At 39.9% G+C, this 27,265-nt stretch overlaps 1 protein-coding gene across 1 annotated transcript; it reads right to left on the bottom strand.

Moving 5' to 3' along the window:
- Positions 1 to 103: 103 nt before the first annotated feature.
- myg1 (myg1 exonuclease) lies at positions 104 to 26,329 on the bottom strand. The gene is made up of 7 exons (XM_075461421.1): positions 26,018 to 26,329; positions 24,859 to 24,971; positions 20,332 to 20,491; positions 19,190 to 19,339; positions 16,206 to 16,328; positions 11,088 to 11,269; positions 104 to 669 (listed from the first exon to the last, which is right to left on the bottom strand). The coding sequence occupies exons 1-7, from the start codon at positions 26,276 to 26,278 to the stop codon at positions 480 to 482; spliced, it is 1,179 nt and encodes a 392-aa protein (XP_075317536.1). The 5' UTR covers positions 26,279 to 26,329; the 3' UTR covers positions 104 to 479.
- Positions 26,330 to 27,265: the final 936 nt, after the last annotated feature.

A 27,265-nucleotide genomic window follows, 5' to 3' on the forward strand; every position in this document is an offset into this window, starting at 1 on the left:
AATCATTCCTTGAAAAGGTAAGGCTGTGATATTCAAAGGCTTTGAATGTTGAAGTTGGTCTGTCGGACGGCACCTTATTAACTTGGATGAATAAAAACCAAGAGAAGTGAGATGTCAGTTTATTGCTAAATTTTACTCTGTACTGAATACAAAAGACCACAATGTAATCCACAATAGACTTCTTTTGCAAATTAAAAACCAAAAGAGATGTTCAGTTACAAGAACAGGTAGAGGGAAAAGATTAAACATTAGTGAACATTATGTATGATCCAGAGTGGTTCAGTGCAGTATTTAGAGATTGCTCTGATCTTATTTGGCTTCCATTTCCGTACTATCCCTCTTCTTCCACATCAAAACAAAACATTGTCAGGCGGGCTGGGGCATACAATCTGTATGACAGTAAACTAACAAATTAATCCTGACCATTCTATCTAAATACTGACTGATGGATGAAATCATTTTCTGTCCACTTTAACAGGTCAGCTGCTTCCATTTGCTGGGGATTGGGCGGCAGCCTGCAGGGTCCTTCTGGCCATCTCCAGGGCTCCTTCCTGGGTCTTGTTCCCGCCAATAAAACCTCCAGCATGGACGAAGATGCAATCCTTAATCCCGCTGAGCTCCGACAGTGCCTCATCTCGTACACCGCGCCACTCTTCCAGCAGGGACAGCCTGGGACAGGGGGACAGAAGTGTAAGCTAGCTAACAGATGGACACTATAGGTTGTCAGCTGCTCACTTCCTGTTGACATCTTATTTTTGCAAAATACATTGATGTACACACAAGCAAAGAAGAGCCACAGAGACAACTGGGTCAAGGACCAGAAATAACATAAATAAAATGTGGATGGAAGAAAAGATTACATAAATAAATAACCTGATTGTAAATTTAACAGACAACATCTTAGATAATAACTGTATCTTCCCTCTGAGTCTCTTATCAAGCAGTAGCATCATAATTAGCTGGCTACGGGTTCTTAGACGTGGACATTTTGTTTTCTCACTTGTTTTTTTGTTAAATCTAACTGAATATCTTTGGGTTGTGCACTGCACACTGAACAGGCAACATAACTACCTCTCTAATCCCCCCAAATGCTAGCCTGGCTGACGCACCCACAATCTCGATGAGATGGTGGTCTGGGAACTAGGTGTGCATTTTCTCGTATTTGAGGCGTGGCTTACAAATGCCTAGAGCCGTTTATTGGGCGCTACGAATGTCTATCAAATGGCGTCTGGTTCTTCCCATGCTGCTTTGCGCGCGATTCATAGCCAGTTGTATCACTTATACCAAATGACGTATTTAGAACGACAGAAATTCGACGAGGAAGAAGAAGAACGTTGCTCTTTTTTAAAAGTAAACTTGCGTTCTAAGCTACTTAAAAAACTTTCTAAGGCTGCATCGAACGGTAACGTTGTGTCCGCTGCCATGTTGGATTAACACTCTACAAGCTTCGGTGTCGCGCATAGACGTCGTCATCGTCTTGCTGCCCTCCCTGTTCTGTGATTGGTTCCCTAACTCAGGCAAAAATAAGGGCGGTGGTTTCCAGGCTACCTTTGCAGTGTGAATGAAATCGTGCGCAAAGCAGCATGGGAATTCCCAGGCTAGGAACACTGTGTAAAATGCTGACATAAAATCAAAGGTGAGCATATACTCTTCTGGAAACAGTAAAATGTGTCACTTTCAACATTTGATGCGTTTCAATGTTCCACTGAGAATAAAGATTTGCAAAATATTGCATTCCGTTTTCATTTTGTAAACATTTCAACGTTACAACTTTTTTGGAACTGAGGTTTTTTTGTCACTTTAGATTTAAGGAAACTATAGGAAAAAATATATATATATATATATTTATTTGCAGCACAACTTAAAATTGCATACACTTCATAATAAGAAAAAAGACATCCAATGACCTTAAAATGCATTTCTTCCATTATTTCCAGATAGTTTTGCACAAAAACTTGGATTATTACTCTCTCTTTTCAGTGTCAGTGACCAGAAAACGTGAGATAAGTTGCTGCCATCCAACGGCAGCCTCAGAAACCCTTGCACAGAGAAGCAAATGGAGCAATAGAAAAAAAATCTGCTTCATACTTCTCCAGCAGTGTGGAAAATCTCAAGTCAACAAAGAGCCAGGCGAGCCATACTGTGACAGCGAAGTCAACAAGTAATCTTACAAAGGTTAGCACTGCAAACCTTTATGAACGGACCTTGACGGAGTCTCTGAAAGTGGCGAACAGAGGCTGACAAGTCATGAAAACGTAGAGCAGCTCATGTGCCGCTTTCTGCATGTAGCACACATATCTGCCAACAGTCTGGCACAATGTTTACTACTAGTTACCTTGACCATGCGTCTGTCATTCCCGATTTGATGGTAAAGCAGAATAAATGCACCTTCAGCTTACAATTTCTTTTTTTTTTTAAAGTCTGCCATGCTAAAAAAACTGCTCCCTCTCTCTGTCAAATATATGTTGAATTATTGAGTTGCATGTTAGAATTTGTCAGAAATGTCACGCCTGTCAAACATGGCAGCAGTTTGAAGAGAGGGAAGCTTTTTGCTTGTTCTCCTTTTGAAAAAACTTTTAACTCGGACATTCTGCACCTTTCGAATACAAGTAGCATCTTCTACAACTGCTATACTGAGCTGGATGAAGCAGTCAACCATCAGAAATGTTAAAACACGTGCTTTTACACGTTAAAAAAAAAACGTGATTATTCTCCACACCATTGTGTCAAGTCCACAATGGTGCATCCATTATCAATGTCACATGGCAGCCTGGGGTGGAGAGCATGGCAAATCTACTGTGTAATCACTGTTAAAGAATCAACCAATCGATCGCTCCACAGTGCGACTGGAAAATTAGCTCAGAGGAAAGGTCAGCAGGGCTGGTAATGAGGGAAGGAGTAGGAGGGGGATGATGGCTGCTGTTGTTATGGCAGGCCAGGAAACTCACATTTTCTGGATGACCATTCTATAAATAAGACCACAATTAGCTAATTAACATCTAATGTAAGTAGACCCCCTCCTCATCCAACCAAGACAGATACTTGTAATAATTGCTTCTTTAGAATAAAAATAACAATGATTATGAAGTCACTTATGCAGGTATACTGAAGACAAGAGACCCTTAATCATTAGTTAAAAACTGCATGCAATCAGTGACATTATACTTAGTGTCATCATTCTCTCCAAGATGATCACAGGACCTATTTGTACATACAAAGTTAGTTTCACATATATGACCCATTTGCATCAACTTAGACATATACTTAAAATCATTCAAGCCCCAATCATCAAATGAATACAGGCTTAAAGTCCGAAGTCCATTAAAACTCTTTAGTGTGTACGACCCTCCTTTCGGAGGCCTAAATGTTGGACAAATGTTGAAACAAATGTTGCACAACATGTGGCCAAAGAAGTTTTCAATACAAGTCAAACAGCACATTCTGGGGGCTTTTGCATAGGATGTGGTGATATGCTTTCAAATCCTGCCCCTTTCAAATCTTTGTTACATGATGTGAGAAGGTCGGGCATGTTGTCTGTTCGCTCGGCGCTGCATTTAGATTCATTTCAACGAGCCCACAGAGCTTTGTGAGGACAGGTTGACTCGTCTACTCTGAGCGAATCTGGCAGATCTCAACAAATTGCCCACCTCAGATAAATTGCCATGTGTTGTTCCGAGTAATGGCTGCCTTAAGTTGACTCTAAATTTTGTGAGTCCCTGTGCAACTCTCTCCTACTGGTTGTTAAACTATTCACTAATTAGCCTGAAATAGCCCCGTCTTTGTACGCGTGGAGCTCCTGGATGGGCCTCAACTCTGAACTCGTCTTTCCACGAGGATACTATCAACCACACCCTCTTAGGTGCTGCTCGTCTCCTCCTCCTCAGTAAAAGTTTTGCCAGGGCTTTCCTCTGACAATGTGACAGATAGATCCTATATCCAAGTCTCCAGCTGGAAAAAGTACCTACTACATGGATATCTTTTTGGTTGCCCACAACTTGGACACGATTTGCGTGTGCACGTCCTTGTAATATCTTCCTCCTCTGCTCTGCACCTTGCTCCCGTGGCAGACGCAGAGAAAACCACATCTTATATGAAAGCTTGATTAGGCTACGAAAAAAAGACAAAACAAAACCAACAGAGAAAGCGGGAGCATTAGGAATGGCCAAAACCAGTGTGCGGTTCATTATGAGAATAAAACATAGATTCACTGATGAACCACGTAGAAAGTTCTTGACTTCCACAGAGGACAACAGCGATGAATGGCGGCTGAAGCCTTTCGATTGTCGATCCAGCCAAGTGAGGGACATTCTTCAGGAGGAGGATATGCCCTTAAAGTCTGTCATAATGAGAGGATTTTAAAATGCCACCTTCAGAGAAGTTCACCACAAGGTGCAAAGCATTCATAAGCCTCAAGAATTAAAGAAGATTAGACTTTCTTAAAAAGATGTTCAAAAGGTTACAGCATCATTTTGCACTGATGAAACTAAGGTCAACCTGTACCAAATGGACAGGAAGAAACAACAAGTATACAATTAAGTATACAAAGAAGTATAGAGAAGGCTTGGCACTTGAGCATACAATGTCACATGTGGAGGCAGTGTGATGGCATGAGCTGAGGCTTCCAACAGCACTGGGTCACTAGTGGTTGTTGATGATGTGACATAGACAATGTAAAGTGATAACGCAACTGCTAAGATTCAGCCAAATGCAGCAAAGTTGCAGCACAATGGCCTTATAGTACAGATGGACTATAACTCAAAGCATACCGAGCGCATCTTGATCAAGCTGCATTTCACTTCCTAAAGACAAAACTAACAGCAAAAAGACCCTTGAACAAACAACAACTAAAGACAGTTGCAGGAAAGGCTTGACAAAGCAACACAAACAAGCAAGCTCGTTCATTAGTGATGTCCATGGCCTTCAAAGTTCAGGCAGGATTCACATCAAATCACTAAAAAGTAACATTTAATTTATGGTTATTAGTTTATAAAACAAAATTTGAGCCAATGAAAAAAAGGAGGGTTCTGCATACCCAAAAGCTATTCCAAAACAGAGTCTGCACTTTAAGCCCATATTGATTGTATAACTCAATATCTTGGTAAACAGCTATATATCAAAATAACATATTTGGACCCAAAGGTTAATGCAGTGGTGTTGAATTTCCTGTAGCTTGGTGACAAATAAGTCATGGGCAACATTTCTGAGTAACAGATTTTTGGTCCATTTCAAACATTCACTCCTTTCAAACTGAGACAGACTGAGTAAGAGCAAAATGAGGAAAATTTTGAAGGAAAATAACATTAATTCATTTCCTCAGCACAATTTTGACCCCCCCCCCACACTTTTCCAAGCAAAAAAATAGATGAAAGAAGTTTTTCTAAAATCTTTTTAGAGTTTAATTTAGTTAATAAAACATCTCTAAAGACCTGCCGCACTAGATTTAGTTGACTGAATGTAGTAGACTTTTTCGTATGGCATGCAAAAAAAGTCACCTGGTGACAGGCAACTGTGACAAATATCAGTCCTTGCTATCTGGCATTTATTTGCCAGATTATTACTTAAGATAACCAGAGGAAAAATAAGAGAAAGAAGAAGGGGAGAAAGGAAACAAGGTTCAGAAAACCAACATGAGTTTCAGCTCCTGCGGGGGTCCACTACAGATAGCTGACAGCAGCTATTGCTCATTAAGAGATAAACGTGTACCTTTCTGGTTCAGATCCTGCTGCTTTCAACCTATAGTATCATGATCCTACACAGCACGTCTCTAAGGAAGGAATGCTCTCACTGCCATCTTCCTTCTCCCCGCACACATTTCCCTAGCAATGTGATGCAGATAAATTTAGACCCATTTCCCCCAGGTGCAGTAGCAGGGACACAGGCGATAACAACACCCCTTTTGCAGAGTCGGCATAAGCCTACTGGGAGGAAGCAGGCCACCCATAGAAAGAGCCATCTGGAGCTATGTTTTTATCTATCTCACACGCCATTGTTCTCATGCAGCTCCCCACCAGCCAGCATGCTTGCATTAAATGAAACCTTTGAGGTGCTGCATGACCGTAAACAGATGCCCGTCTTTTTTAGTTCAAACGTGCCGTCGTCTGATGAAATTCTGAAGCGTCGGGGAAAAAACAAGTCTAGCGGAAGGATGAGGCGAGGGAGGGAAGGGTGGAAGGTGTGAAAGGTGAGACAAGAGAGGGGGAGGATGAGGGAGAGGAAGAAGAGCTGTGAAGGAGAGGAAACTAGGATTGTTGGGAAGAGAGTAAGACAGACGGGGGAAAAAAGTATGAAATGTAAGAGGGTTATTATGGGTCAGAAATACAGCAGAAGCAGAGAAAAAAAAACTAATTGGAGATGGAGAAAAGGCACCTTACGGAAAGAGGTGAAAATAGAAGGTATCTAACATAGCACCAACTGGTCAGACCAGGAGAGTCAAAAGCTATTCCAACATCTGTGCATCTGTGGACATGATGTGCTCAGGTCTCCTACTACTCTCAAGCAACCCACAATCAGTAATGAGACCTGTGAAAGCCAGAAAGGAGAAAAAGAACACCAGGGCAAACTCTGTCATAGGCAACGATACCTTTAAAGCACAGGTGCTTAGGAGGGCTTATGCTAGAGACGAGACCTCATTGCCCCACTAGTCTTTATAAGCTACTCGGCCGATCCTTAAAAAAAAAAAAGAAGAAAAAAAGGAAAACCTGCAATGGTTGCCATGAGCACAAAGCACACAGCATTACCAAGTTTTACATTTTCCTTGAATTCAAACTATTTTTGATGCCATTTATGGGTGACATTTTATCATACTACAAGCAGCAATAACAAAATATTGCCTTCTTATTCCCAAAAGGGAAATAATATTGTTATATAAAAGTAATGAATGAGTGATGATTGAAATTAAATTAAAGGACAGTTAACAGTCAATATAAATAAAACAGTCATGGTAAAGAGCAAGACTACAGTATCATTCCTAACCACAGCGGAGCTGTTGAAGCCTTTGATTGAAGATTGCAGTATTGTCCATTATGCTGAGCAGCTTCAGTTTAATTTACAGCGTTGCTATACATGTTGAAATCTGTTGTATGATGCGTGTAAGTAAGAGGTTTACAATCCAGTTGTTGCATTTTCAAGGATTACAAAGTGACTTAATTTACTTTTATTTTACAATTTGCTTTTCAAGGGACTTTCTCTCTTTGACACCTGGTAGAAAAGCTGTTTGACACAAGATAGCAGATTTCCTATCAAGTTTTTTCTACAGCATGGATCTGCCTTTGGTGTGGATAAATATGTCTCCCAGTAATCCTCCAAAAGCAGATGGAATGACAAAATAAAAGCTACGGAGGCAGAAGTTGATGATAACTTCTCACACAAAAAAACAAGTGAAAACTTTTTTTTCCCCCCATGAGGTATAAACAATTAAGACAGAAGATGACAGACAATAAGGTCGAATTCAAATCAGCTGATCATTTGGTAAATAATAGAATTAGCCTGAAACGCTGCAGACAGTTAATAAAAACAGAGAATAGATATTGCTGATTTTTGTACATTATGTACATGAGGGACATCACTGTGGTGGAAGATAATGTTTATTTCAGTTTGCTATGATTCATAGTACCAGGATTGGGACACGTGAATATAAAAACACAGACTCAAGTCTCAAACTTCATTAGCTGATACACAGACAAAACTAATGACCTTTGCCTCCCTCATTCTTCAAGTTATTATCTGCTGCCATTTTTACAAATCTACTTAATGAATCTGGATCGATCTTATCATGTCTTATTAGGTTTACCTTTACACAATTCCAACTCAAGAGGGGCAAAAGCATCATTCAAAAATGTCTAAGCAACTACTGCCGTCTCAGGATTACAGCTTATAGTTGCACTGTATTAACCTTCAGCACACCTAAAAAAAATAAAAAATGATAAGCAGCACTGAATATTAAATGTTAATTAAATGTCCCTGATAAACTACAAAAACACATTCATAGTTATGCAGTGCTGTTAGTGTTTTGTCTTTTCAGACACCAGCTGCAGAGAGCAGACCGATAACATTTTCATTTTTATAGAATTAACTTTAATTAAGTAGAGCTGATAAAACCTGCTGCTGGTGAAGTTGATCATTTTTAAACAGTAAAATCCAGGTAAAAAGGAACAGCCTGCTATGTACAATGCATCTTAGAAAAATACAAAAACAGACGTTCAGCAGCCAGTGGTCAGTTTCTGATGAAAGATCAAACTGAAATGTGTTTTACTGACCAAATAGATGTTACATAGATACTAAAAAAAGGAAACTAATTAATTGACAACACACCGGCTACAGAACTTCAGTGCGTACACTGATGGCATTATTATTTATCACATTGGGAGTCGAACAGACTCTCCAGGTGATGAATGCGGCAAAGGAACATAGGTAAGGTGTTAGTCAACTGACAAATTCACTCATGGGGTCTTTTTATTGTCATGATTCCAATAACGTACTGTGGAACAAAACGAGAATGCTAATATGGTTACATAAGCATAGAAGATACACTGTTCATTGAAGTTGTAAGCTTGAGGATTCAAAACATCATTCCTGCTAAGACATGTAGAAATTCTTATAAACAGCTGCAGGGGCCGATGTACATGGTATGGGGAGATAAGAAGTGTGTGTATGACACCAACACATGTCACAAAGCATCACACAAACAGATTTAAAACGCCTGCTGAGGAGGAATACATATATTAGCATATATATTAAAAAGAAGGAAAATGTACAAAAGTAATAAGAGTAGGAATGAGTAGCAGAGTTTCAGAAATAAAGTGGACAAATTTTAAAAACACTAATCTACTGATACAGGCCGAGCACACCTCCATGTGCCACAGCAATCTGTGAAAGCAACAATCTTTCATTCTTTGGTAGCATAAAATAATTATTTCTGCTTTACCTAAAAACATTTCTACATGAAAACCTGTGATTTGATCATTGCTTTCATTTAAAAAAAAATTGAGCAGTAAAAATTGCATTCATATTTTAAGAAGGATGTGAGAAAATAATGGTGTGCCATGTAAATTTCATACAATAGACTGTTGTTCACAGACATCCATGAAAAAAGTCTGAGAGAATACAAGTAGAAACTGTAAATAAAAGGATCTGTCAAATAGAGAGCATGTCAGCTAGCTTTATTTGAAGCACTGGGTCTAATTAACTAGCCTGGGCGAAAGCCGACTGTTGACTCCGTCAAACAGTCTGGAAAATCCCAAGAGGAATCCGTTTCCATGGAGGGTGGGACCTTACTCAGCAACTTAAATTCATTGGAGTTCCCTTAACCAGTCAGTAATGTTTAGAAAGGACGTAGGTTATGCGCCGAGGTTCAAGCTTACTCTCGCGAGGCTCTAGCTCGCGAATCACGCTTCCCACATCCGCTTTCATTATACCGGTACCATTTGATAAATCAAACTTTTCCCAAAGCCAGTTGGAAGGAGAGCTACGACATCCTTGCCACTAACAAAATTGACGAGGCATTCCTCTTGCTCTTGTTTTAATTGTGTAATGCTCTCCAGAGTTGAGACAACTTCATGGATAGCTTCTAGCGTTCTTCCGTCGCCATGTTTATTTCCGCTGCGGTTGAACTACAATTATATGGACTACAATGGACTCCGCGCGTGAGTTCTGCGTCACCATCGCAACTGTTTGCTGATTGGCAAAACACTGAGCGAACCGAGGTAGGGGGATTTGGCCAGACTATGTGCGGAGCCAAAATCTTTGGGCGGAAGTACGTAGGATGGCGTCGCCAGGCTACTAATTAACGGCAGGAAGGCAAAAAAGAAACACCTGAGTGAGAGGGGTGTGCATGGAAAAAAGGACTCAGGTGGCTCTATTGAGGTGTTGGGTATGTTTACATCTTTTCAGCTCCTGAGAGAGCAATGCGAGAACAAAGCCGCTGCGTGACTAAAGTATCGCCTTCATTCAACAAACAAGCATTTCTATCCTTGTAAGAGCTCCTGTCTCACTGGATAGTACGTGAATCCTCCGTGAGTAGCTGTCAGATGGTCCAGTAAGCATGAAAGTTAAATCATACGCCATGGTTGTCTCCGTCACGAGAGCTCAACTCAGTCCCACAAATGTGGAAAACTCAGAAGATGTGGCTGTCAATTGGGGAAATTTCCCATGTGGGAGTCAGTGCCTCAACCTTCCTGCAAGTGTTGCATGCTTGATTTCTAAAACAGTGTTCCCTACACATTCACAAGCTGTACGATGTAGTGCAGAAACAGCCTTTAAAGGGGAACTGCGGTATTTTCAACATTAAGCCTCTTTTATGAGTCGTCTGCAATGTTTTAGAATCCCCCTCACAGCTTTTTTGAATTTTACTGCTGTCTCCGGTATTTGCCTAATTTTGATTCATCTCAACCTGCTTCAGAATGGCATGTGCATGTCCTAAAAGGTCCGTAAAAGCACCATAAACGTCCGTTTTCAAAATCATTAACTCACCGGAGTGGTTACTGGTGGCACTGGTAATCCATATCAAATTTCGTTGTGAAAAGTTGCTTCTGTCGTGTTTTATTTGACATTTTGTAAATCCCATTGAGTTCTATGGAAGACTGGATGTTCGTTGATATTACTCCGCCATCAAGTGGTGTGGAGTATAGCAAGTCAGATTCAACTGCTGAGCGGAAGTTTATCCACGGCTCTGAGGTGGCTAAGAAAATAGTTGGAGCATGAACGAGCTGCCAAATAAAACACAACAGAAGCAACTTTTCGCAACGACATTTGATATGGATTACCAGTGCACACCAGTAACCACTCCAGTGAGTTGATGATTCTGAAAACGGACGTTTATGGTGCTTTTACGGACCTTTTAGGACATGCACATGCCATTCTGAAGCAGGTTGAGATGAATCAAAATTAGGCAAATACCGGAGACAGCAGTAAAATTCAAAAAAGCTGTGAGGGGGGTTCTAAAACATTGCAGACGACTTATAAAAGAGGCTTAATGTTGAAAATACCGCAGTGCTCCTTTAAAGTATCTTCAATAAAACAGAACGAAAACATGCTTAGAATCAAGTTGCATTTGTGCGTTTTGTGATTCCTGATTAAAAAAAAAACCTTACCTGTTCTGGAAGGTGTTGAGCCCAGCAGGGACACACTGGACCCGCCACTGTCCATTCTGGTCCGGGTAAAGGACAAACTTGGTGGGGGTCTCCACCTGAAGATCCTTCTCCAAAGCAAACAAATGCTCCTTCCAGGGACACCCACCCTGAGAAAACAACACTATCTCCCCACTGGGATCCACCTGAAGAAAGAAGAATGAAGGACAGAGAACTAAAAAAAAAAATAATAATAATGTTTTTTCCCTGTAATTTTACATTTCTTAGTAAAGAGAGACATGATAGTTCATTATACAGTCTAACAGAAACTGAACTGCAGGACCAGAATAAAGTATCTAGTTTTCTTAGCACTGAATACATAAGTACAACCTGACGAATCAGATAGTTTTTTTTTTTTTTTTTTTAGGGAGAACCATCTGATAAGCTTTTGCAGATAGGTGCCTGGGAAAAAGGCTGGATAAATCACCTGCTTATCACAGTCCATCTGACTACTTTGAACCAATCAGATCAACAGAATGAAGCCAAGCGGTAAATTCCGGCTTTTAACAAAGTCAATCTGGAGAAGAGTGGAGGCATCTTGTCGTTCTTTGCTCTTCTTTCAGTAAACATTTTTAATCCATCTTAAATTATAGTATAAATAGTGCTACAGCAGCAACTATGCTGACCTCTTTATTAGCTTGTTGACGGTTGTCACACTTAAACCTTGTCTGTGGATGCCGGTATAAGGAACCATTTTGGCCAAAAACAATCAGCTGAAGACAAAAACATGTAACTTAATCTCCTTTATACATCTAGCGCTTCACATTTATCAGACAGTGACTACACATGTCAGTATTATGTCTGAACGAGCACTCTGGTGCTTCTCCTCAAAATTTTGTGATAAAAATTTGACTAGATCAGACCTAGCAACATATACAAATAACTTTAAAATCAGTCATATTACCAGGCAAGCATACACAGTAGCAATGAGTTCATTTGGCTTCTAATCAGCTGTTTAGAGGATTCAACAGTTTGGTCCAAACTTTCCTTCTCCATGGTTTTACCCATCTGTAGCACCAAGCCATTTTTTTCTGCATCTGAACCAAATGAATGAGAGAAACTGGGCTCAAAAACGTATGAGCTGCAGCTGTGGTTCCTGCTACCTGTCCGATTATATCTTTAAGTGCTCTCACCTACCACGGTCACGGTTCGGTACGCGCATTTCCACGCAGAATACACACGGTACGGAAGTTTTCTGAACGCGGAACTGTTATTTTGCAAGAGTTTCCTTCAGGACCCATTTAAACACTGCCACATGCAAGCTCTGATTGGTCCGTAGAGATATACCAGAGAGTCTCTATTATGAGGAGAGGGAAAACTGGCGGCTATTTCCGGGTGGTACTGCACTCTAGGGGCGCCAACGAAGCAGTGCAGAGCATGCTGAACTCTATGGTGGTACTATGAAATCCACCTTAGATGCAGCCATTGCTTTTGATAGAATTTTTTATATTTTTTCATTTTAATTTTCCTAAAGGCAGGATTATCCTTTCAAACGGCACTTGGTTTGATTTTTTAGACTCACTAGATTTGTTTAAAATACACATTTATTGTCAGTATTGCATCCCGAGTGACGTCACGCATGTGGCATCACTTTACGGTGATGCCACAGTCCTAGCGCTGAGCTAGCAGAGAGGTGTTAGCTCAAATAGTTACAGATTTCAGCACAGCCCTTTTACATACTCTCTGACTAGCCTCTGGTTTAGCTTTGGTTGTTGTTAGCGGCACCAGGTTAGCACTCTGGCACAGTGGACGAGTGCCGTAAAGCAGCCGGTCGTAATCAGCCGTGCGTTCTTCAGATTCCGTTAGCTAGATGCTAGCGGATACTGACTCGCAAATGCCAGACCTGTAAGAAAACAGAAAGCTATAACTCCCAGGTTATTGTACTTTCGATATAAATCTACATCCCTCTGTCAGAAATCACAGTATTATTTTCAGGTTTCAGCCGCTAGCGGGGACATTTTTTGAGTTATTAGCGCCAACCCTATGGAAAATGGTCATTCTGCACTCGCTCGCCAGAGCCCCCAGAGAAAATCAACTGAACTGCAGCCAAATTTTTTATAATGGGGCGAATAGGAAGTGGAACGGCTGTCTGTAAAAGGGCTGTGGATATACGCTTTCGGACAGAATAGTTATAAGAACGCAGTTATCAGAACTGTCCTACTCGAATTTCGTTCTGATAACTGTCCTTCCCCAGCGGAGCTGTTTCAGTCTGCATTCGCACATGAGTCGGGACTGATGCGCCGCGCGCAGCCGTCTGCGTCAGTGACGTGTTAGCCATTAGCCGTTTAGCGCTACATTCAAAAACAAAACAAAACAAAACCGGTAAAAGTAGAAAAAACACCACCAAGAAGCTAATATGGAGAGCGGGGAGGCCACTGTTTTCATGGACTGCATGATGGTGATATTAATCATGGACAATCGCATCAGGCGTCTAATATCGAGGCTGGAAAAGCACACAGAGAGTCAGGATCAAGCGCAGGCGATACTTCTTCGTTTCATGAAGGAAGAAAGGAGAGCAGCACGCCGCAGACAAAGGAGACAACGTGTAAGTTTAACTTATTAAACACGCGCCGGTTCTGTCTGTGTGGTATGAGGAAACATTTCAGCCGTGATAGCATGACATGGGGCGTAGCTACCGACCACCACATACCTCCGTCAGATGCGTATGTGTTCTATAGAACCATGAAAAGACCCGACCAATTACGTCTCACATCAACCCCTGGATAGAATACATGCAGAGCAAAAAAAATTACCGAAGCAATTGGAATTTACATCGCATCTGCTATGCGCCCATATTCCACTGTAGAAGAGGCAGGATTCAGATATCTATTACATGTGCTCGAACCTCGCTACACGCCTCCTTCGGCACTGTACTGAAAATGTACCGAACCGTAGGGTCCGTACCGAGGTACATACCGAACCGTGAGTTTTTTGTACCGTTCCACCCCTAATTTCAATGGCAAAACAGCATGTTGTCATGAACTCTGTAAGAACTTTTCTGGTGTATGGTGCGGCTTCTCATCCGACAAACAGTTGTCATGGTAAACACAATGTCTTCAGGGAAAGTAAAAGATAATGTCCTTAGCTGGGTTGATAACAAATACGCTGTAAAAGTACTACAATTAAAGCAATACTATGTAACATTTCTACCTTAAAATAACAGCTTGAAAAATTGTGCGGCTAGAATGAGTTTTAATATTACGATTGGCCTGTCTCCTATGCCAGGGGTCCCCAACCTTTTCAGCACCAAGGACCGGTTTGGTTCTGCAATTTGTTCCCGCGGCCTGGTCGGGGGGGGGGGTACTTTTTTTTTTTGTACTTTACGTTCAACAGACATTACATTTAGCAGATGCTTTTACAAATTAGGATATGATGACAGACAGACAGTCATCATTGAAAAAAATAAACGTGCACAATCGGCCTCCTATAATGCAATCTATGCAGTTTCCAAGTATAGAATCTAGCGCAACATTGTCAGTACGATCATCATGGAAGAGGCACCGAAGAAACAGAAGAAGACGTTGACTGATGAAGCAAGGAAGAGAAAGAGAGGCCGACAAAGCAAGAGACCGGACTAGAGTTGCTCTCGGAACAGCCTGTAGGGGGAGCTCCATAATGGGCTTTTTGAGAAGTTACATTGTATTGCTTTAAAAGGTAGGGTAGGAGATCCTGGATTTTGAGTCCAGCGAAGCTGCATATTGAAAATACACAGGTCAAAAGTCCCACCCCTTTTCTTCACTTTACCCCCGAAGCCACGCCTCTAGAGTACATGAACACGCACGAGCACGAAGGTGCAAGAGCGCTGTTCTGACAGCAAGCATCGATCGTTGCCGTATTTAGTATATGCTAACTATACGTCTAATAATGCTAGGTGCTAGCCAAGCTGGCTCTAGTTTAGCTTCCTGCCAAGCTTCTGGACGCGTAATTCGTTCACGGAGCAGGGTACGCGCACAGGGGGAAGGAGGGGGAGGGAGGAGCAGATTGCAGTTTGATAGACGGCATCAGAATCCAATCATCCTGAACGGTCTGTTCAGGATGATTGGATACTGTTTTTCCTAGATTGTACGTCCTAGAGGCCACTAAAACTTTTCATATTTGTGTCAAAACTTTTAATTAATTGGTTACAATGGGGTGTGAAGAGTATTACAAGCAATATGTAAAAAAAATGCTCCAGAAAAAGGACCCCTACCCCACCTTTAAGCGTCATGAGTACAACACAAACTTTAATTTAAGCACTTTTAAACACATAGACAAGTGGCTGCTTTGTTTTACACAACCTCTGTGTGCTTGGAATGCCAATTATTATCATGGTGTCATGTTACTAAACTGACTCTATGAGTACTTCTATGAGTGATAAACCTCACTTGATCTAATGTCCAATCTTGCATGAATGGCAAATACTGTGCACACACACCATACTTGTCTCAATCAGTTCACGGGCATCTGAATGCAGCCATGACGAACGTGAATGCAAAAGTGACCAATACCTGAATTTACAAATCCCATTGCTCTAACAGATTGATAAAGCTATTAATTTGGTACGTATCGTAAGTCTGAAAAGGGCTTTAGAGCCTGGTGAAACGTATTTTCTTGTGGTTTCTTGAATCTAGAGATTCCAGCTGCTAAGTAAACAAAACCTGCCACTGAAAATAAATCTCGAGGTAAAAGTGTAAATGTGAAAAGCCTCTGTTGCAAAAAGAAAAACTACCCTCATGCCACAACACTGACAGAGAATCCAAACTGACTGGGAGGCATGCTCTTATCTTCTTCATTGTCAACAGACGTTCCTGCATTATCAAAATATCCAGGTAAAATATACCAAAAAAAAAAAAAAAAAAGATCATGGCCCTCCTGGCACCGTACTAAACAATCATATTTCTTCCAATTCATCTTTAAAGCAAACATAAGGATTTAATTTAAAACCCTATCAGTCAGCAATGTGGGATGAACAACTTTCTGTTTTACCAGCAAATCTAGTTCTCAAAAAAAACATTGTTCTATCAAACAATGAATGAAATGAAAAGCAAACTGCTGCTGATAAATTGTGCTAAAGCAATACAAGCATGTACACAGTCCTGTTACCTGATGTCTCTCCTTTACCGCTTGTTCCACAACCACACGAGCCGGCAGCCAGGAGGACCTGTAGAACTCCAGACGGTCCAGAAACTCCTCCCCAACCATCTTCAGAGCCTTTCTGAAACCCTCCTGGTGATAGAAACACATTCATGCATATGCAGTCACATACAGAGATAGAATACAAGGCTTAAACTATATCATATCCATAATATGGAAATGTTTTTTTCTTTTTTTATATAGCTAATTGGACTTCAGGTGTCACTCAAATAAAATAATAAAATAAAAAACAGAGCTGAATGAACTTTGCAAACCTACTGGCGGTTCAAAACCATTTTGATTATTCACATCTTTTGTCACTATCAAACTGTCTGAATTCCACTAGACTGGTGGGTCGTGAGACTGTGTGTCGGATGAATTAGGGGTGAAAAAGTCTTGTCTAACCGTCTCTCTGCTGATCCTCAAAGCCCTGCTTCATCAGCTTCCTGTCATATTCTACACAGAGTCTGCCCTCACTTTTGTCCCTGATGGCCTCATGAGGAGAAACCCCACGAGAGCTTGACAAAAGAAAATAAAAGCCCAAAACAAAAAACAGGCACAAACACATCCACACACAGCACGTTGTGCAGAGGTCTAATCTGTATGCATCTGATTGAGGAGGCTGCAGTAGCCCTGGGTTTTAGCAGTCATGGATAGAGAAGATGAAAATCCATTAGGTTTTTCCAATTATTACAAAAAGTCACCGTTGAGAGTTCAACAGGTCAGTCTAACATAAATGTTTCCTACAGCTCAGAGATGACTCCCCTGAAGCAACAGTTGGTGTGGAAATTGGAGGGAGGTGGCGGGACAAGAATAATAATCACATTAGCTGAAATGTGGAGACAAAAACAAAAGGGCCAGCTAGTCCCCTGAGAGCCGCTACAATGGAAAAAAAATATTAGACATAGTCAACACACATGTAGAGCTGGGCTGCAAGTATCTGATGAGAGTCTACTGAAAACAGGTGCCTTCTCCCTACATGCATTCCCAATTCACACGAACCAGACAGAGAAGTGTCATCATGTCCTTTCTGAACCTCTGTTTTTTCTGCAAGTCTCTAAAATGAACCCCTCGACACTGATTGCACTGCACCTGCTGTGAGCCACAACACTTTTAACCCCTTTTGTACTTTGGTCTCACTACAGCTTGCCAGTTGCGCGTGATTACCATCAGAGGAGATTTCTTTTACAAAGCACTCCCTCTGTGGAAAAAACTATCAAAGCAGAAAATTCAACGGGGCTTCAGGCATCTCACGTCTCACATTCTATGAAGATGGTGGGTTATTCAAGGATTAGAAATTTTTCAAGACATCGGTTAGATGCACTTTCTCTTAGATTACAAGCGAATCAAAAGATAAGTATCATTTTTGTTGTATGGGTTTCTTGTTTGGGTTTTATAGATTTTTCTTGTTTGAAGCTTCATTTCATGCATTGATAAAAACTAATCTCTGCTCATCAACATTACATATCAAGACATTTGTTTTTCCATTAAATTATCCTATCACCCCTTAAATGGCTTGGATACAACTCTACACTGTAGTATGATTTAGTATGTATGGATCTAAGAGTATGCAAATTGGTCTCCTCCTCTATATTTGCCGCCATTCTGCAGCTGCAGCATACAAACTACCTTTCAACTCTCCTCAAAGACTCGGCATAGTTGAGTTGTGCAATAGATACAGCCATAGCACCACCGTGTAAAAGTACACATGCATGACCGTGGAATCAAATTATTGACTGAAGTTCAATGCTGGTATGCTGAGGACTGTGAGAATAAAGACTTTCTGCTGCTTCTATCTCTCTGTGGTTGATCATCTTACATGAAAGTAAAGCTGAAATCACTGTTACTCAAGTTACTTGAATGGTGTTTTTTTTTTTTTTTTTTTAAGTGTATAAAAGCTTTAAGCGACCTGAGTTGAAACTTAGTCTGAAGATAATTTCTGATGCTTTTAGCCATCCGAAGAAATAAACAGGAAAGTCTATGATTGAGAGCAGCTGTTGGGAATTGGGGTGTATCAATAAACACTTAACTATATTTACAACTAGATTTAACTTTGGAGCATATGAAGAGCACTAGTTAAGTTAAGAGAATACGAGCAGGACCGATTTGATTCCTAACCGCACAATCTTGGTATGTTCGCCTGGTTTGGAGAAGCTAGATTTCTAATTATCTTGGTTAAAGTCCAGTTTTGGTCAGACTAAAAGTTTTGCTCATAACTTCTAACGAGGAGAAAAGGTTGATTTTCCCCGAGGGGGTCGATATGTATATTTCAGCTTTTGCTACTGAATGCATGAGAATGCTAGCAATCAGTAGGCTGAAGCTTTCAGTCAGATAACTGTTTGATTAATCATTGTTTTTTGTGCAAAACTGTCATACACCCAGCTCCATTCCTTTCTGATATGAAGCTTTTCTGCTCCTCTTTGTGCGGTAGCTCAATATGTTTGACTATTTTTAGAAAGCACTTTGACAGCAATTTGAGGACATCAGCATCGACTTTAGGGGATTTAGATGGGCATGTTTTTCTCTTACCTATCAATAAGCAAAAAGATTTAACTAGTAAAATAATCTGCATGTGTGACAGATCCTAAATGCAGCTGAGATTTAAAGTGCAGCGGCAGGCCAAGAAGACTTTTGCTAGTGCAATAATGCACAAATTCATTAAATTCGGCTTTTTAAAAAAAACTCTGTTTCGTTGATGGAGATCAAAGGTTAAAGCTTGTCGGAGTGGCACAGTTACACAATGATTCATACTTGTATTTTAATCTAATATTCACAGCACCTGACATACTGCATCATTTAGTCTGGTCATGAGTCACACTGTGGAAAACCAGGCACTGATGTCAACATTATAAATGAAGAAATATAAATAAATTAAGGAATTTTATATCACAGATCCACACAGATGAGGTGCAAACTGCATGCTGCATGTGTGGGTAAACAGTACATGCACTCACCTCAGTATCCTGACTCTTGCTGTTCCAGCGAGGATTCAGGTGTGCAACACGTGCGCTCAGAGTGGTAGAGACGGCGTAACGAGCCTCCCCTTCACACTGTGTGATGCCGTTGTCAACAGCATCCACCTCCTCCACAAAGTTCTCGTACAGCTGCAAAAAGTTGAAAAGAGACATGACAGTGGAGTTTACAAAACTCTAATGATGCGAGATCAAAACAGTTTATACCCATTTTGAACATAAACGTTCTAGGAAGATAAATGCACCTTTATTACAGAATGGCAATTAAAATGTTAAGCCTAAAAAAAAAAGAGATGGAAAAGAGATGCCACTTTACAGTTAACCCAAACATGCAAGGAGAAAAAGAGGCAGAGGGGAAGAAGTATATTTAGTGCTGAAGAGGCGACTCCTCTGTATATAGCAGGACCAATCACCAAAGAGCTGACATTTTACAAGCTTGCAAGTGGAACTAAGCTTTAGGCAAAAATCGAGGTTCAATTTGTATGAACTAGCAAAGGAAAAGACATGCAACTTCTAAAATAAATAAAGCCCCTGCTGTGAATAAAAGGATTACTGTGGGCTTTAAAGAAACTGACACATCAAATGCCCAAAAAAGATGTGAATTAATAGCACTAATATTTATGTTGACCTAAGATTAAACGGGCTTAAAGTGTGGCCTGTTGGCTGAGCTGTGCTTAAAAGCATGAAATAGTTGGGATCATCAGACTCTACTGCCAACTGTCTGATACAGGTATATCATCAGAAATAAGATGATTAAAAAAAAAAAAAAAAAAAAGAAAAACATTCTGGATCTATTACAAGTTTTCTGTCTTTGAACTTTGAGAAGTTACTTTGCCTACATTGTTGCATGTATAAGATCAAAGTGCACTTAAATCCTGTTTCTAGAATCTCATCAGTAACTGATGAGCATTCCCACTTTTTTTTTTTTTTTACTTTTTTCTTTTTATCCATCTCCCAAGTTCACAATAAAACAGGCACTGTTTAGGTTGGGTTCACTAACTGAGGCAAACTTTTGTGACGTCAGGGGATCAGTGGAAAACGTGTTTCAAATGAAATGTTTGTTTAAGGAATAAAACACAATAAGAGGTACTGTACTTAAAATCCCGCCATCTTTCTCCTCTCACCTTGTCATAGAGCACCTCCAGCTGTCTGTCATTCTCCTTCAGCTGTGTCAGCTGAGCCAGCAGTCGACGGCCGAAGTGAAGGTAGACCAAGCCGGCAGAGCTGAGCTTGGTCACCCACCGCTTCTCTGGACACAGGCTGTGGAAGCTCTCTCCAAAAGTCCTAAAGAGAAGGAGGACAACCTGTTCACTGAATGCAGTAGAAACCCAAATATTAAACCCAAATTTTATGACTATGAAAGTTTTCTGTACAGCAACATGGAAAAAGATCATTTAAAACAGATGGGTTTCCTCATAATCTGCTTGAGTAGTTTTTCTTTATTACATGTAAACTATCAAAAAGAAAAAAGTGGTCCATTAGGACTTTTTTAGTAGGGGTCGGGGATAGATGTAAATCACAGCATTACAGAGGCTGCAACCAGCCATTTTTTTTTCCATTTTGACTGCATGAATAACTCTGTGTCTAAACTAATATGGTAAAAAAAAATTAGGTATATCAGCACCAAATATGATCACCAATGTTAAATATGCATCCAAATCTTATAACCAACAGAAACAATTAGCTCATTAAAAATTCACACAAAAATACTCCATGATAGAGCTGCAATGATTGGTCAAATTTATCTGGAACTACAAAGGCGATTAATTAACCATTTCAGCTGTTTTTGACCAATAACAGCTTATTTTAAATAATCTAAGCTGAAAAGAATGCATTGTCAACTGAGCAATAATATTCAATATTCACTCCTAAAACCAAGGCCCAGGTAATAAACTTTAGGTTTAGATTTGCTCAACACTAACCTAACTTTTTTTTCCCCCAATAGCTGATCTTTAAAATGCTACATTAGTTGTATACTGAGCATTACTTGTTTTTGTTATAAATATCAATACAAATGCACTCATATCTTTTCTTTTTCCTCAGGTGTGTCTGTCAGCATGAGGACACAGCAGCTGGAAGTCTCTCCTCACGCGTGCTGAGCTGGGTGGGCTCCAGCACCGAGCCACTGCTGGTCATTTAATTCAGTCGTAATTACTCTGCTTGGGCTACAGCACAGCGGAAAACACACCGCCAAATGAATGAGTGACATGCAAGGGAAGTCAGGGGTGATCGGAGCCATTAATTGGTTGTGCCGTGGCATTTCTATGCTGATTATCGAGACACGAGGGTGAATGAGAGAAAAAAAAACACGTTGTATTCAATAATATTTGAGCTAGACGTACGACGTAACATCCATAGGAGTATCCCAATGATCAGTCTATTCACTCTACCAGTCAACACTTTAATGTTGTGTCTGACTGTTGCATGATGACTTACATTGATGACATGCAAGAGAACCTGATATATATATATATAAATAAATAAATAAATAAATTGTGCCCACATAACAATATATTCAGGTTCTCAGTAAACACAGGAGAAGAGGAAGCCTGCATTACAAATTCATATGGGTTTAACTCTTTCAATACACTGGGGATGGCAAGTAGGAAAATTCACATTCACCAATGTTGAAAGATATACTAATGTCTTTACAGAAAGGGAGCAGGGAGAGCATTTCGTCTGTGGGTAAACAGCCGTCTAGCTTCCTGTCAGACCTTATCTAGTGCTTTTTTTTTTTCCATTACCCTCAGTGGTTATTTGGAGGACTCTTACCACCGCTGCTTCTAGTAGCGATTTTGCTTTCTGCCTAAGAATCCTAAGGATTAAAGTTTTCCATATCTGAAACAATTTCTCATATTCTAAGTCGTTTCATGAGAAAAATGCACTCATAAACGTTCCATTTTGTCTTTGGGGACAAACAAGCAGAGATCCAAATCAAGGCAATTTGCCTGTTCATGATCAGCATTTAATAAGATTAAAGGCAGGGAACTCCCTTTAAAAGATAATAAATAACGCATTCTAAAACCTCAGCACTGGTTGAAAACAACCTCCTAAATCATGAGTGGTTTCTGACATCCTTGACAAAATTTTCTTTTCTTTTCCTTCTGCAAACATTTTTTTCCGAGTCCCTGAAAAAGAGTAGAAAGCTACAATTTAAAAAATACATTTGGGAGATGGTACAAATTAGATTTAGCCCTTATGTTAATCTTTTTATTTTAATGGCTGTTTGTCTCGAAAACAATTCGATGAAATTCGTTCAATGTCTTAGCAGGTTTGAAAAGAAGACACAAGCAACTGCTGCTGAGCACCCTCTGAGCTTCCGGTCTCAGAGGGTGACAAACGCTTGTGTTGGATCTGGTCTTGATGGGTAAATGAAACAGGAAAAAACACTTGTTTGCTCTCTTGCAGAGATAAGTCAGATTTATATCACTTCCTTATCTGTTTGAAGCAGAAGGAGTCGTCTTGGCATCACAAAGCATCATGATTACAAACAGTCTGAACCATCTTAGGTAACAAGAACGGCCTATATGGGTTTCATTTCCTTAAATGCTTAATTTAATTTCATTGGACCCGTGCTGTCATCAGCTTTATCTGTCGGATGGTTTCTTGCCAACTCTTTCCCAAACTTATTACAACATCCAGCCCACTTGCATCCCTTTCTCTTCATCACAACCATCAGCGGATGTGAGTGACAGCCATATTCTCCTGTGGCCCCCCAACGGTGTCTTGGCAGCCTCTGAGCCTCGTGAAACAACAGCAGGGGGGCCTTCAATTAAAGGAGCACTAATTATCGCTAACCGCCTGCCAGGAAGAGAGCGCTGACATATCTTTATCACTGTGGACATATAAGCCATTTCTTATTATCAACAGGAACATTAAGTTGACAAGACACCTGAAATAGGCTGATAATTCAATGTGATGAGAGTTCTAGCGCAATCACTCGGGAGAACGTTTGCGCGGAAATGTGGAAGCCGTTCGTTTGCAATTTTGCGCAGTCAGGGGGCTTCAAGGAAGCCAGAACAAAAGCCACAGGGAAATTTACTCTCTCATTCTTAGACACCAGTTAATGAAAAATATCTCTTATGACAATATCTCAAGATGACAAAAAAATGTATTGGAGATTTGTATCATGATTATGTTGCCACACTAAAAGGTTTAATAGATGAGATTAATTAGGATGCATGGCTCAAAGACGTGGCACACTGGCACATCTAAATGGAACGAGGAATCAATCTTTGTAATATTAAGTTCCACCTGTGACCCGAAGCTATTTTTCAAAATGTCTTATCTCGAAGTGGCAAATTTCGCTATTTTACAACGTTTTCAACCTACAAACAACATCTGATGAAATTTACATGATCAGCAAGGTTAATCTTCAACAGGTCAGTAACATGGCCGGATACAAAAGGAGCATTACGGAGAGACTGAGTCTTTCAGAAGTAAACACAGGGAGGAGGGCGCAACATAAACAATTTTCTGCGCAAATGCTTCAACAACTTAGGAGCGACATTTCTCAAAGTAAAACTGCACAGAATCAGGGGATTTGCTCATCTAAGTAAATCATATTATTAGAAAATCTAGAGAACCAGACGTAATCTCTCGAGGAATGAGGCACATGACATGGGTAACTTGCATATCTGTGCAGGTGCCATCAATACTAAATCCTATAAACTTGTTTTGGAGCAGCATGTTTCAGGGCTTCCTTCAGAAGGCTTAACGTCACCTCGTGAAAATGACTAGCAATTAGAAAATTAATAAATGAAAAACACAAGAAAGGAGCCCCTAAGCTATGGAGCGGCTGAATTCCAATATCAAGCAGAAATTCTTAAAATCTCTTCGCAAGCCTACAGCAAAGGTTCAGTTCCCCAAAGCTTTCCGACTGGTGCAAGTTGCTGCCATCAAACTCAAAATGAGCAAATATTTTCCCAAAACAATTAAAATTCTTCAGTTTAGAAATTTGAGATGTTGCCATTGTTGCATTTTCAATTAAACACAGGAATGAAATAATATATTTACACTTACATTTTACACAGCTTACAGTAACTTTTTGGCAAATTTGGTTTTAATATGTCTAGCATTTAGGTGAAATAACAACTCTGGAACAGATGAAGATTAAAAGACAATTGCAAACCGTCACATAATTACTTGAGAACTAAGAGAAAAAAAACAACTAGACAAACAACTGCTTTGTATTCGATACATTCATCTTCTTGACCTACTTTACTGTTGATTGTTCAGGCTTGCAGAAGGCTGGAGCCCATCTAAGCTGACACTGAACAAGAGGTGGCATACAGCCTGGACAGACTGTCAGACCATCACAACACCTATGGACAACCTTTCATTCTCACACTCTCACCTACAGCCAGTAGTTGGACACAGGAGCTGGAGAACTCTCAGACTAAACCCCCAGAAGCACTAATACAACTGTTTTGTGGTATTAGGTTAATACTGGTTCAAAGAAAAATTTAATTAAAACAAAAAAACTGCACCATATTAAACATACGTGCTAAATGATTACCACAGCCTCTCATGGCTAATAAAAGATGTATTCTCCAGCATTAGTTCCCACTACTCCAAATATGTATCAAATTTATAAAACAATAGACAAATGAACATATCATGTTTGCAACAGATCACTGCAAGAAGTGCACCTCTGATGATGGTCATAGCGATGTCTCTTTGGGTCAAACTCTCCACCTACATCTACGACAATGTCACACTCTGCCAAAACTGCCGAGTCCCTGGTCCTAACGACCTCAGCGTCCTGAGGAAAGAGCAGGAAGAAACACAGAGACTTCATCAGGATAGATCATTTAAAAATGTCATGAATACCAATGATTAAAATGCATCAAGTGAGTTTTGCAATTCAAGACCATTACAAGTGAGGGTCCATAACAGGACCAACGACATAGACCTAAGGTTTTATCTTAAAAACCCATTCTGTAAGTTCTGACCTTATGAATGCCATGTGAAATTTGCATGCATATTAACATTTTGTTTTTATTGATAGATTATGAGTTTGTCAACTACTCCATCTGATCATAGAAACATAGACCTACCTGATGTGGTATTTCTACTCCTAATACAGATCATTCTCTTACATGATCACATAAAAGCCTGGTTATTATCTTATGACCCAAACTGTAGAAGGCACTCTTTCACGTTTAACAGTACTGTTATCTTACAATTTCCTTCGGGATCAATAAAGCATCCATCTATCTATATAATAGCTATTCTTATTTTATATGTTTTTTTGCAACAGGGGTTGAATTTACTATATTTTATTATGATGTAATACTTTGGTGTTGAAACTATTTTATTTTTTTTTTTAATTAGAGAAATGCCAAATTAAACAATTTATTCAATGCAATTACAACTTTTGTTTGCATTCACAAAAAGGGAGTCCAGAAAATAGGCAAAAGGCTGTATAACCCTAAAAGACATGTGGAAACAGTAAAGTAGGTATTATGGCAGACTGAGTGATCTTTCACAATGGCATTCATCCCTAAACATAGATATGACACATTTAATATTTTTGGGAGATTAATTTATCTGTACAGCAGCACCTCCCTTTGGTATCTTATAGCATGACACTGTGGTCGTTGTAGAACAACTTTGAAAAATCCCCCAAAATTAGCAAATGCTGAGTGAAAACGTGACGATGTCTTCACAGTGTGGCTTTCCAACACTATTTGAACTGCAGCAGGTGACAACAGATAGGCTACTATTATATTTAAACAGCAGCATGTGCGGATGTAATACACCTCAAAAATTCTGCTTCAACCAGTGCTATCTGTGTGTGGTACTCACCGTGTACTCAGGTAACTGACGGAGGAAGAAACAGGCCAGGACCTCGTCGCAGTGAAAGGTGCCGTTGTGGGTTCCGATCTTTTTAACGGTCATGTTTTCAGTGCAGACTCTCTTGGGTACACTTGACATGTATCGCGGTTCAAGTAACGAGCTGCAGTTGGCCTGTAGATGTAACCTTTGCAAAGTACTTACACGTTTGCTGGTGGAGGCTGAAGAGGTGAGTTTTGTTAATTTACCAGCAACTACACGTAAATGCCACATTCACACAATTATCCACACGAGAAACCTCACCGGCGGACAGATTTGGTAGCCGGACCGGATATGGAGTCCCAGTTGCGTAAATTGAAGAAGGATACGCAATGTTTGTACTTTTTGTCTCTAAAGCCTGTTTTGATGCATTTTAAATAAGTCACACTTATTATGATATCAGTAGTATGGTCAGTTGGAGTGAACAAAAGAAGGGTGATTTTGGACGCTTTTGTCAGAATGCACTTTAATGTTCACTGTACTTCCGCTACAGCAGATGGCGCTGCAAACCCGAAGATAAACAGCATTTAGTCAGAGACTGTCTAATGGATTTAGTTCAATGTTAATTAAAAAAAAAAAAAAAAAACTTTAGACAGTTCAAAGAGAAAGAAAAAATATGTGTTAATATCTTACCTCGAATGAACTTAAGACCGCTTTATCTCTCACAGTCATTTAACATACATTTTAAAAATGTAAATAATACCCAATGATCTGTACAGAATTTAAACTGTGATTTTATGTCTTAAAATAGTTTATGCTTTTTAGTTCGTTTTGATGACAAGTGTTAATGTTTGGGGTTTTACACATTTATTATTTTTTTGTGCAATACATAGTTTTTTCAGATCTATTCCACATTTTGTTCATGTTGTTTTGTTTGTTTTTTTCTTTTTTAGAAAATTAGGTCAAATTGTAGCAGCTTCAAGTTTAAAGTCCTTCGGGGTGAGTCTCACAGGCTTTGCATGCCATTCGTTATTGCTGTTACCTTTTGCTCCATTATACAGTACCTGTACTGGAATACATCTCTGAATTGCCACCTTTACATCTCTTCCCCAATGTTCTGAGTCTTTGTTTTGACTGAGCAGTGTCTTGTTCGCCAAACACAGAACTCAGGGTTCTGTTGAAAGAGTTCGGTTTAAGTGGTTTCAGTCTACAGCACAACCTGTTTTCAAAAAGTTGGAACACATTGTGAAAGTGCTGGCACTAATTTCAAAGGGATTATCT

The sequence above is a fragment of the Odontesthes bonariensis genome, chromosome 3 (genome assembly GCF_027942865.1).
Source record: "Odontesthes bonariensis isolate fOdoBon6 chromosome 3, fOdoBon6.hap1, whole genome shotgun sequence".
Classification (NCBI taxonomy): domain Eukaryota; kingdom Metazoa; phylum Chordata; class Actinopteri; order Atheriniformes; family Atherinopsidae; genus Odontesthes; species Odontesthes bonariensis.